The sequence below is a fragment of the Anser cygnoides genome, chromosome 5 (assembly GCF_040182565.1).
Source record: "Anser cygnoides isolate HZ-2024a breed goose chromosome 5, Taihu_goose_T2T_genome, whole genome shotgun sequence".
Taxonomy (NCBI): Eukaryota; Metazoa; Chordata; class Aves; order Anseriformes; family Anatidae; genus Anser; species Anser cygnoides.
Genome location: NC_089877.1, coordinates 30,292,393 through 30,305,075, shown reverse-complemented (window position 1 = coordinate 30,305,075; position 12,683 = coordinate 30,292,393). Strand labels below are relative to the sequence as shown.

At 41.5% G+C, this 12,683-nt stretch overlaps 1 protein-coding gene across 1 annotated transcript; it reads left to right on the top strand.

The window, feature by feature from the left end:
* The first annotated feature begins 1,822 nt into the window (after window positions 1–1,822).
* MED6 (mediator complex subunit 6) lies at window positions 1,823–12,606 on the top strand. Its single transcript, XM_066997755.1, has 8 exons — window positions 1,823–1,977; window positions 4,767–4,926; window positions 5,961–6,052; window positions 8,575–8,657; window positions 9,331–9,439; window positions 9,925–10,040; window positions 10,822–10,849; window positions 11,486–12,606. The coding sequence occupies exons 1-8, from the start codon at window positions 1,956–1,958 to the stop codon at window positions 11,614–11,616; spliced, it is 741 nt and encodes a 246-aa protein (XP_066853856.1). The 5' UTR covers window positions 1,823–1,955; the 3' UTR covers window positions 11,617–12,606.
* The last annotated feature ends 77 nt before the right edge of the window (window positions 12,607–12,683 follow it).

Sequence of the window (12,683 nt, the reverse complement as noted above, 5' to 3'; positions counted from 1 at the left end):
AAACACTCTGCTGTGGATAACTTTGGAGGGAAGTGTTTGACCAAGACAAGAAACTGCTAACAATTAGCAGCTGACTGAGGAATGGGGGTCTGCAGTGCATGTGCACATGTGAATTACATGGTGGGAAAATATGTCTACAAAATATTATCTCAGTAACAAGGACTCAGAAATGACAAAGCTGAAAAGATTAGCTTTGATTTTTAATGCAATTAAAGACTATCATGTGCCATTAAAGACTGTATCATGTGCCAGGTTTTCATGGTTTCCTTCTGCATTCAGAGTTCAGGATAGATGGTGCTTTTCTGTTCAATACTTTGTTTTCTGCCACTGTTTAATCATGTTTATTTATGCACATTATTTTTTGCACATTAAGCAAATCCTGCTTTGAAGAGGGAATTATTAATTTCCTCGTGACGCTCGCCACCCCAGCATCATTATGGTTTTTTGAGACGTTAATACATTTATTTTCACAAACCACTCCGAGTTAAGGGACCTGATATCACCCCCCCCATTTCAGACATGCAGCCTCGAGGCACAGAGATTATAAATATCTCATTTGGGGATTTAAAATGAGATGGATTTCAGAGAACTCAACTTCTGAGTACAGAGAATTATAAAACATGCAAAGTATGACAACTATAACTTTATTTGCAGTGGGTGCTCAGCACATCTATAAGTCAGTTCCCTGGTGTGTGTCTCCAACAGATGATGAATGCGATTACTGGACAACTGTAAAAGTTAGAGCTTTGTTAATAGAAGGTAAGACTATATCACTGGTAAGAATAGAGTCTAGCTCTCTAAGGCAGCATTATTTTGCCTTACCTATTTATCTTGTCACTTTCTGTAATGTTCACTTAGTACTTTGACATCTTGCAACTTTGGAAATTGGTAAAACAAATGATCTGCAGGCAGCTCTCCTTCACAGAAAACAATTTCAGTATATTTGCAAGTCATACATCAACTCCAACATATTGAACAAGACAGAAATCTTGAGGGGGGGAGGAATGTTTGTGTGATTCAGTCCATCTCATAATGCATCTGTACAAGAGGATCAGATAAAGAGCAAATAGGCAGCCTCAGTTCTGGTTTGTCCTAACTGTGTTCAGTTTTGGGCCCCTCAGTACAAAAAGGACATCGAGGCCCTGGAGCGTGGGCTACAAAGGGCTACAAAGCTGGTGAAGGGCCTGAAACACAAGTCCTGTGAGGAATGGCTGAGGGAACTGGCGGTGTTTAGTCTGGAGAAAAGAAGGCTCAGGGGAGACCTCATTGCTCTCTACAGCTACCTGAAAGGAAGCTGTGGGGAGCTGGGGGTCGGCCTCTTCTCGCAGATAACCAGTGATAGGACTAGAGGGAATGGCCTCAAGCTGTGCCAGGGGAGGTTCAGGTTGGAAATGAGGAGACATTTCTTCTCAGAAAGAGCAGTCAGGCATTGGGATGGGTTGCCCAGGGAGGCGGTGGAGTCACCGTCCCTGGGGGTGTTCAAGGAAAGGTTGAACGTGGTGCTTAGGGACATGGTTTAGTGGGTGACATTGGTAGTAGGGGATGGTTGATGACCAGAGGATCTTGAAGGTCTTTTCCAACCTTTTCTATGATTCTATGATATTCTTCCACCCGCTGAATTTCGCTCTTCGCCCTGTAACCCCTCAGTAACAGCCCTTAGGGTGGAAATGCCAGGCACCAGAACGCAAGGCAGGAGCTATTCCAGTGCGGTCACCTCCAGACAACACCACCCTGACACCCTCAGCAGCGAACCCCGCCGGCAGTGCCGCGACACCCCTTGGGCAGCCGCGGGCCGCGTCCCCTCCCCGTGGCGGCCTCCAGCCCCACCCGGGGCCACGGCCGGGCCGCCCGCCGCCACCACCGCCATCACCGCCCGGCCTGGCGGGGCGCTCGTCCCGCGGCCGCTGCCCGGCGCCGCTCTGCGCCGCTTCCGGGCCTCGCTGGGGGGCGGCGCCATGGCGGCCGTGGATGTGCGAGGTGCGGAGGGGACGGGGGGATCGGGGGGAGGCCGGGGGGATCGGGGGGGAAAGCCGCGGAACCCTTGCGGAACGGGAAGGGTGTGGGTGTGGGTTCCGGCATGGGGACACAAAGAGAGCGCTCTGGAGAAGGGGAGGTTGAAATGTAAAAGAAGGGTTTCGTCCTAGGCAAAGCGCGGGTAAATTGCTGAGGAGTTGGGAATGCGGGGGGGGAAAAGGGGTGCGAGGGCATCGGAAAGGTGAAACGGGCTTCTCCGTAAGACCGTCACGTTCACCGCCACCATCTCCGTGAGACCATTTTGGGGTCACTCCAAAAGCCTGCGCGTGGTGAAGTTTGGAGAAGGACCAGGAGCAGACATCTAGGGAAAGCTTGTGAGAGGTTAAATTTGATAATGCTGCGGAGGTTTCCTGCTTTTTTTTTTTTTTTCCTTCAAATTCCTACTTAATAACTTGTGCGGACCTGTTTGCTGCTCTGACTGCCGCGTGTGGGAGCTGCTGGCAGCCGTGTAGGCAGTCAGCGGCTGGAGCTCTGCAGTGAGCCCCTGGCTGGTTTGAGGACCTGCTCTTACAGTTCCTGTGTTTTAAGGTCCCCCAAAGTCGTTTATTTTATATAAGTCTGTACATTTAGTAGAGCCTGCAGCATACTTTTTCAAACTAGCAAGCTATTTTACCGTTCCTGTCAATTTGTCAAAGCCAATTGGTGGGCAGCCCAACCAAGACCGGTCTTGCTGGGTCTGAGAGCGGTTATGAGTTTTGGCATCGAGCAGGTGTGGTGTTGGAGCCTTAGAGCCCACCTGTATATTCAGTTTTACAACACGTTGATTGGTCTGTATCTGTCATTGTGAGCTCAACTGAGATCCCCTTTGAGAGCAATCCACACAAGCAAGAAAAGTATTTGAAATGTAGTATGAGAATTTATCATGGCAGGAATGTAAGTGCTTAAGGTTTTGATTTTGTTCGGAAGGAGAGTTTGCCGTCTCGTTTTAAATTGTATTTAGGATAATCAGCACTACTGTGACTTAAGTGCTTAATAAAGGGCCTTAATGCTATGTACTGAGATTCCTTTTTTTTTTTTTTAAATAGCGAGGAGAGGTAATGGTGTATGTGAAAAAAAAACATAAATGCCCCCTGTTCAATGAAGTAGTTAGACTGGCAGTTCAGAGATTGGCAAGGCAAAATGATGTATTAGTGATTATTTATATTGCGTTTTTTCCTGGTTCGCGGGGCAGGTAATGTTACTTTAATAGCTGCTCCTCAGAGGAGCTGCCAGTAGTATATGAGCTGACATTTTGGAACTGATCTGGCCGTCCTTGAATGTGCAGAGTTCTTGCAGAAGTAAAATATTCACAGTGGAGGGTTGAGTAGGGTGTTAGGATTGGCAGATAATGCATGAAAGTGAAGGAGTGGTTCCTGTGAGAAGGGGGTTTCCATTCGTTATTCAGTCTGTGGTGGCCTCTAATCGCCTCTCATCACTTGTTTGGTTGTTTTTTAATTCTAAGCAATGCATGCCTTTGTTGCCTGCTTTCTCATGTCTTGTGAATTGCTTGCTGTTACCAGAATTTAAATAGCTGAATTTCAGGGTGTCTCTCAGGGTGCCTTTCAGGGTGCCTCGTGGATCTTCAGTGTTAGCAAATTTGTTGACTATAGAACCAGTTGTTGACTCTGGTTTCTTTGGTCTGTCTTTAACTTTGCCAATTCAAGTGCTGAGGAACATAACTCTGCTGCAGTGTGATCGTAAAATTCAAGGACTTAAATTCAGGTGTCCCCGCATGTGTAGAAACTTACCTGGCATGTAACGATTTCCATGTTACAGAGTATATTTCATTTATAAAGCTTGCTTTTTCTAAATGATTGTGAATACCTGCGTAGTTAGATTTCTGTAAACCCCACTGAGATATGGAGTAAGTAATTTGACACGGCGTATTTGGCAAATTACTGTAGAATCTGTTGTTTGTGAATGCTGGGAAACATGGGACCAAAGTTAGCATCTTTTTTTCTGTTGCGTTGTTTCTTTGGTTTATTATAGATTCCACCAGCATCAAATATAATCATTCTTGAAACATAATGGTATCAGATGCTGTGATATCGCAGAGATTTATTTTAATAGCATAACATTGTAGAAATGTTAACAACACCACTATTTTGTTTCATTATATAGATCTCTGTAATGTTTTACTTTTCAGTACCATGGTTTAGGGCTTGGAAACTATTTTTTCTCAGAAATAAACTGTTTTAAATGTTACCAGGCTCAGATTTAGTGTAATGTTTCTCACTTTTTTCCCACAGTAACAGATTCTAGCTGAGTTCAGTAAATTCAGCTTACCAAAGATTTAGGTTTCATCACTGCCTTTATTATTCTCTTTACTCAGCAAATGCTGTGGTTCCTAAAATAAACTTATGTGACACTACTAAGTAGGTTTAGTGTGATATTATATGCAATATATGTTAACCAACTCCTACCAACATATGCATGCACGTGTTCACATGGATGTGTGCACACACCTTGCTCCCATTTTTGAGACATCAAAGGCATACCAGCAGCTAGTAGTGAAGGAAAGCAAAATGCAATAATTAAACGACTATATTTCTGTTGTATACGTAGAGCAGAACTGCAGAAGGCATAAAGGATACCAGTTGTGATTTGAACTCTGAAATGTATTTTTAATTAGAAGTGGCTTGTGTGGGGCTGTGTTCCATCTGCTGTAATCATCAGCTGGTGGCAATTTACTCTTGGAGATGTTTGCTGTGTTCCTGGCTGCTTTGGTACTCATTGTAGGTTTCTCTTTCCAGATAACCTCTTGGGAATTTCCTGGGTGGACAGTTCCTGGATTCCAATCCTAAACAATGGGAGCGTGTTGGACTACTTCTCGGAGCGAAGTAACCCATTCTACGACCGAACGTGTAATAATGAAGTTGTCAAAATGCAGCGAATGACCTTGGACCATCTGAAGTAAGTTGCAGTTTGGAACTGCTTCCCACTAGTGTCCTTTGTCCCTCCATCCAGAGGCTTTGATAGTTGAATGGAAGCATGCTGGAAACCTCCTGTTCTGTGCTTTGTAGTCCCACTGCTTGCCAGGGAGCCCAGCTTCTTTTTTAATTAGAGTACTTAGATGCCTTCTACTTCCTCTCATGCCATCATGCCATTTCAAGGAGTATTGGGTGTGAAGGATTCTAGCTATATCCTGAGATTCTAGTAAATCACCTTTTAGAAATTTCTAATTAGGAAAGCTGTCTTCTTTCATTGTCCCAGCTCAACAGAAACTGGGCAATGGTAATGTCTTTAAGCGTTTTTTCTACGGTCAATAGGGTTTATGTTAGGGGATACTTTGCATTCATAAGTAGTTTGTGATTCCATGTCCCACTGGCTCCGTGCCATACTTAGTACAGAATTCCTCCAAGGAGCTGGCTTTTTAGTACGGATAATAAAAGTATTGAGCGTTGTAAATAAACTGATCACAGATGGTTGTGTAATGGGATTGCAGCATGTGCAAGTTAACTTTCTTTGCAGTTTCCCATCTGCTACGCTGAGCACAAGTGAGATATTTGCGAACTATTTAAAGACTACAATGTGATAAGGAGTGTGCAAGCTGAGCTAAAAGTTCATTGGTAAAGCCACTTGTGTTTGGATGTGCTTGCAGAGAGGCTTTCAAGTGAGAGACACAGATGGTCACATCAAACACTGGTCCTTCGTTTCTGTGTTTTAAATGACATCTTTGTGTTAATAGATTGTGTCATCTTTCTTGCTCTTTATTTGTCTGCTAATGTGTTCAGCTCGGATGTGTCAGGTGTTGCAATTCCCTTTTTATATGCAGGTAGGTTTTAATAGCTAGCTCAGGAAATCCTGTGCCTTTATTTACCGAGCATTATCAATAAGCTTCCAAAGCATGACAGCTTTATCCCTGTACTGCCAGGCCCTTGATAGCTCTTCACATCCCACAGATTTTGCTTTGAGAAAGATTTTTATTCTGGTTGTTTCTATTTCAGCCAGATGGTTGGAGTGGAGTATATTCTTCTTCATGCTCAAGAGCCTATTCTCTTCATTATCCGAAAGCAGCAAAGGCAATCTCCAACGCAAGGTAAGGTCACTCGCTTCTTGCCACCCTTGAGAAGGCCAGTCAGTTAATCCCTTTTATCTGTTTCTAATTTGTTTGAGCACTTCTGGCTCCTCTTTTCTGTCGTTATCTTAAATCTAAGTAGAAGGTTAGGAAGCTTTGTATCGGAGGTGGGGTAGAGGTATTATGTCTGGCAGGGTGACCTCTGGTGTGTTCAGAGCAGGGATTGCCATCTTGTGGTGAAATCTGAAGAGTGCACTGAGAAGGGCTGCCCTGCGGTGTATGTGTTCATACCATGTCTTATTTACATATTTGGCTAGCCAGGATTTTTTTGTTTTATTTAAATATAAGGCTAATTATATTATTAGTTTAATTAGAGCTAATCATCTGAAGTGGCTAGTATGTGGTTTTTTAATTTATTTTTTATTTTTGCGGGGGAAGAGCTGTGATTTCCATTGGTTAGGAAGAGGGATCATTAATGCTTCTGTTTGTGTCATTTTTTCATTCTGCACTATTTCCGCCTTCAGCTGTAGTTTGGGTAGGCTGCTGAGTAGGATCTTGTCAGTGGAAGATGACCTTTCTGAAAAATGACCATGAGATGCTCCAGATACTTGTTGTTGTGATTGTGCTTCTGAGGCCTGAGTATTTTTGAAATCATTAGACCTTCCCAAGTTCTGAATGAAATACCTTTGGTTTTTCTCCCCTTTGCAGGCAGCTGGATTCAGTATTTCTTTTTAACCTTAAATTTGTTAGTTGTGCATGTGCAATTAATTAAAGAAGCAAACACATTTCAATGGTTTTTGAAATGTCTTCTCTGTTTACTCCATATACATGTAAAATACTTCAGGTTATTTCAGAGTAAACCTTACAGAAAAGAAGAGCAGGGTTAATGCTAGTTATTTTCTAACTTTCTTTTTAGTGACTTAGACTCTAAACTTGCATTTTGTTCTTGTATAGGACTTTGAGTTATCTAGCAATGCTTCTTATTTGCGTGTATCAGATAACGACTTCTTAACATTGTAATTCTGTACTGAAAAAAAACATACGTGTCCTCCTGCAGTGGATTTTCCCGTTGTTTCTTTAATAAAGGTTTTGAATCTAGCTTTCAAAAGGTGCATATGGAAATGTCACGCACCGCTTAATTTCCTGTTTAGACACTTCTTAAATCGAGAGTAGATTTGTGGCTTCCACAACAGGGGTGTTCAGACTTCTGCTGTAGTACTAATGTGCATATGGTGGAACTTAACTGGGACTTCAGTAATGTTTTTCCCATTGTGATTGTACAGTTTGTGCTAGACACCTTGTTTGAATCGCATAGTTCCCTGGCTCAAATGTTACCCATATGTTTTATCGTGGTAGAAATAGTAGTGGATTTGAGACATGGGAAACTAAATTGTAATGAGTTCACAGCTAGTGTTGAGTAATCAGGGAGGACTAGTGCAGGTCTGTCTTAGGATTTCTCCGTGTTTAAATAAAATACTTTTTTCAAATTCTTTGAGCCAAGACTTTGCCCATTTGAAGTGGTTAAAGTTTTTTGGAAAAAAAATTTTAGACCCAGTGATTAGGGAGAGTTGTCTGTCCAGGAAAGTAGGCTGTTTGGGTACAGAGCTGTGAGATGGAAAAGCTGCTGTTGTGTGTCTTTCACCACTTCTAAGGAAACGCTGAGAAGGAACTCCTCTTTCTTTTTAGAAGTGGGTACTGGCTGAAATATGCACCCAGTTGTCTCGGTCTGTTAATTAGGGCAGGTGTCCAAGTTTCGTAAAATGCAAGTACTGGAGGAATTGGGTCCTGTCAGTAAAAAGGTTGCAACAGAATGAGTTAAAGCAGATGGAGGGACCAGAACAGACATGTGCACAGGCAAGAGTCTTGGGAATGGGAAGCGGGCAGCATCATGATAGCTTCTCAACTAAAGAATGCTTGGCAGAACGTTATGGAGACAATTGAGATGTTTCTCTGCACTGCAGCTGTAATGAACAAGAGTTTTTGGTCCGTTAATAGAGGTTGTCCCAAGCCTGATTTAGCAAATGTCTGCTTTGGAAGGTTGTGGGTTTCTTTTTTTTTTTTTTTTTTTTGGCAGAATGCTACTAACTTAGAAAGGCGTACTGTGTACATGCTTAGCTGCCACTGGGCTTGGGAAATTTAGCTAACAAGATTGCATAGGTTGTAGAAAGCTGACCCCAGAAGAATGAGATTTTTCGTTGTTGTGGGTTTCTGCCAGTAGCAGAGACTGATGGAACTACTTCCAGTGCAATTCCAGTGCATTAGCTCTGAAAATCCCAATTCTTGCAAGATTAATTATTTGCTTGCAATAGGAGAGGACTTAAATCTGATGCTTTTCTCTCTGTAAAGCAGACTTTGGGTTTTTCCCCTTAGCCCCTTTGGGAAGGGTTCAAATAAAGCACCTTTGAGGAAAGACTTAGAAGACGAAACTTGTTGGTGAAATGGATATTGCAATTTCAACTGTTACTACTGAAATCCAACAAATACACGGTCTTCAGCCAGAGCTTTAAACTGATCCTGCGTATCTTTTTTTTTTCTCCCCACAGTTATTCCATTGGCTGACTACTACATTATTGCTGGAGTGATTTATCAGGCACCTGATCTAGGGTCTGTCATTAATTCCAGAGTTGTAAGTGTTCTGTACATTTGATATATCAGTTTTTATCTGCTTTTATTTTTGATCATTCCTTAGGCTTTTTCAATCCTTCCTTCACTGTACTACAGTATTCTCTCCCCCCTCTCCTCCCCCCTAAATAGTATGCAATAAGTTAAAGCAAATGCCACTGGGTAATATAGTGTGTATTCTGCGCGGAAATGTAAGATCTTGGAATAGTGCAGTGTGGTCCAGAAGGCAGGATACATCCCTTAAGGACTAAGGGATTAGAATAACTGAAGGTAGACAATTGGCAGAACATGAGGTTCAAACAATCAGAAGAAAAATTAAGTGACAAATAAATTTGAAACAGTAATTAAACATGTTGAACTTCAGATATTCATGTTAAAGTAATGTGAAATTTCTCTTTAAATTTCACTCAAGTTTGTTTTAATTTCTTCTTTTGTCCTGGTAAACTGCTGGTTTTGCCAGTTTTTATCTGTAAGTTAAGAAAAAAAGACACCAACCTCAGTCGTACAAGATCCTGTTACAAGGATTACATTCTTGGTCCGAAACTAGCTGTCCCAAGTTTCTTTCTCAGAACAGAAATGAATATAGAATACTGATTTTAAAATCTATACATAAAAAAATCATGCTGTATTTTCTTCCTAAATTTTGAAGACTGCCTTATATTGTCTTGTTCTGAAAGCTCACTGCAGTGCATGGAATTCAGTCTGCTTTTGAAGAAGCAATGTCCTACTGTCGCTATCACCCATCAAAAGGCTATTGGTGGCACTTCAAAGATCAAGAGGAACGAGGTATGATTCCTGGTTGCTCCTGTGTGCCTTGGGAGAGAGGGAGGATAATACAGGGAAGGTGAGAAGGAAGAGTTTGAGGCAATGCATGGTGGTGGCGTAGGGACGAGGTTAAGTGCGTGTTCTGTATGAAGGGTAAGTTGGTGCTCCCTGCCAGGTGGAAGGAATCTTGCTATTCTGTGCTGGTGTGGATAGACATTGAGGCATGGGTGGGAGGTGACAATGGTGAGCTATCTGTCAAGAAAATGGACCTGACTTCAACCCACTGGGAGCCATAATATGCTTTCAGAAGCCAAACCATTTTGTTTTGAGGTAAAAAATCATTCTTAACCCGTCTTCCACAAAAAAAAAAAAAGGCAGCATATGTCAAAGAGAAAAATGGAGATGAAGTTCAGAGGAGAGACACATACCGACTTGTCGTACAACAGAGAGTTGCTCGGAGAAGAGAACTTCTAATGTAGCTTCCTCTTATATCTTTATACTTGCAGAGAAAGCTAAACCAAAAGCCAAGAAGAAAGAAGAACCAAGTTCTATTTTCCAAAGGCAACGGGTAGATGCTTTGCTTGTAGACCTAAGACAAAAGTTTCCACCCAGATTTGTTCAGGTATGACACTTAAAAGCCGCGGTATTACTGTAACTTACTCTGAACTTAATGTAGTCATAAGTACTTGAACAGCTGAAAGTGACAGCGGGAATCTTCTTGGCTTTCTGTGACGGTAACGCAAGCTAGGTAATAAATTTGACAAGAAAGCCTTTGATTTGTGTGTGGGATTCCCCTCTGTAATTACAGGAGTTACCAAGACCTTGGCAAAACTGCGAGGGCAAATTTTATTGTACACATTCCTTATCTATTTATAGAAGGTCTGTTTTTGTCAGCTATCAGATTTCGCTGCTGCTTCCAGTTTCCTGCTTTGTGAGCTGAATCAATCCACCACAGCTATTGTGTTTTAGTTACTCCATTGTTCTGGATGCCCATTAATCAGCATGGAAATTCTCAGCATTCTGTAAGGCTGTTGTGATTACCTCTGGTAATCTCTAATAGCCCTTTGTTCTATCAAGTCTTCTGGTTGGGAGCAATGAAAATGATTATTACAACAACTTGGAAAACTGTTTGCTCTTCAGATATCGGGAAGGACGGGCTAACTGAGCATATTTTGATTTAGTTCTTTTCAGCTGTCGGGAAAAACAATGTTAAAAAAATGAATATTGATGTTAAAAATAATTTTGTTTAAAGTGTATTTAGTGATGTGTTCAACAGCCCTCCCTTCTACCCTCAACTCGTGTAACAGGACATTGCTTGGTGTGTATTCTTAAACGAATACTAGGAAGGGTCAAGAACTATGACTTTGATTCCACTGATCTGTTGTTTTTTTCTTCCTCCACAGCAAAAGCCTGGAGAAAAACCTATCCCAGGTAAACTTCTAATATTACCACAAGATTATTTAAAAAAAAAAAAAAAAAGGCTATATGTAGCAGTGTCTTTCAGTTGCTCAATGAGCTCCTCACGATTTCTACTGAGGTGCTTAGGAATTCTGGCATTGCCCCGCTGTGCAAAGTACTAGGTAAGAGCAGAGCTCTCTGCGGCAGCCGGAGTGAAATTGAAGAAATGAGTATTCTGCTCCCTGTCTTGAAAATGTCTTGCCCTTTTCATCTGTACAAACTATTGCCTACCAGTCCAAACACAGGAAATGGTCTTTGAAAGCAGCAGGTAGGGTAAGGGTAAAAAGGGTAGAAAGGGTAAAAGAGGGAAGGAATAGTTTGGTCAATCTGGCATCCTAGTGATTTTAGCAAAGTGCTACAAGCTTAGGAAAGCATGTGAAGGCTTTTAGGTGATCTTAAGCAACCTCAAAACAGGAAAAGCATGAGCTAGATCTCTTCAATACATTCCACTTTTAAAAATCTTTATAGGTATGAGTTTAGTCCATGGTTGTTCTTAAGCCTTTGTAATTAATTTTGTCCCTTTGAAATCAACAATATTTTCTAAGTACTCTGAAGAATATTTTAGGAATGGAAATTGGAGGTTTAACACTTTTGCTGTTACTTCTTAAGTGGATCAAATCAAGAAGGAACCAGAACCAGCCCCTGAAGCTGTCAAGCAAGAGGAAAAAGAGACTGTAAAGAATGCTCAGCAGAGTGCTAGCGCTAAAGGACCACCTGAAAAACGGATGAGACTCCAGTGAAGGGAGAAGTTGTTACACGTCTGGATTAGTAGCTGGAAAACAGCAGATTCCTGCTCCCCTTTCTTCATATTTAAGCTCTTCAACTAAGACTGACAATTCAGGGATTGAAGTCCCTGTAACAGCTTTTTCTGTAGAAGCCTGTCACAAAAATGTTAATGGCAGGATGAGAGTTGCCTCAAAGAAGGTGTTTTCAGTTTTTGTCTTATTTTGAATGTTGACTCCTGGGAATGGGTCTTACAGGGATGTATTTTGCGGTCTCCTGAAAGCTACAAACCCCTTCATCCCTTGTGTCTTGGTTTCCTATGTAAAAAGAAAAACTTTTATTAAAAAAATCTGAATTCTCAGCAAATAAAATCTTGGCTGCTACAATGCCTTTCTTAAATACTTTGTTAGTAGCAAATATGCCATATGTGCTGGCATTATTTTTTTTTTCGTGGATATCAGAATATATCATTCTATTTTGAGGAAGGCAAGTTCAACTAAAAGATTTAGGCTGTCTGCTATAAATTGCTGTGCCTTTAGTGTGCTTGGGATAAAGATTAGAAATTTGATAGCTGGAGACTCAAGTCCATGTTATTAGATACCAAACTGCTCTAAGCCTCTGATACATTCTTGGGCGCTTATTTTACTTGAAGGCTTAGCTACTGTTTTATAATAAAACCTAGACTTCTGAGGGAGACTTATGACGGCATAAAACAGGGTAAATTGTCCTGCAGTTGCAAGCTCAGAGTGAGGCTGTTTACATTTCTCCTTTTTACCACACTGTCACTCAAATATCAATTACATACCTCTTCATCTGTGCTTCTAGCACCTTCTTGCTGCATCTTACCACCTTGATTAGTCATCTGCCTTTTAGACCTGAGGAGTTAGGGCAGTGGAGGAGAAGGATTGCTAACAGTAACGCACTTTGCTACTTAGGTATGCTGCTTACAGAAATCATTTTTTTGGCTTGCAGAAGAAAAAAAAATAAAGCAATTCATTGCAAAGAAATGACTGTTGGTTTGTTTTTGTTTTTTGTCAAAGTAGTGGAGCAATCCTTGTTTTCTTTTCCCAAATCTGCTTTCTTG

What these genes read in the sequence shown, in the direction of transcription:
- MED6 (XM_066997755.1), top strand. Translation starts at nt 1,956, where the DNA reads ATGGCGGCCGTGGATGTGCGAG. An exon ending in ATGACCTTGGACCATCTGAA is followed by an intron (nt 4,927 to 5,960) that starts GTAAGTTGCAGT and finishes TTTCTATTTCAG; the next exon opens with CCAGATGGTTGGAGTGGAGT. An exon ending in TTCCACCCAGATTTGTTCAG is followed by an intron (nt 10,041 to 10,821) that starts GTATGACACTTA and finishes CTTCCTCCACAG; the next exon opens with CAAAAGCCTGGAGAAAAACC.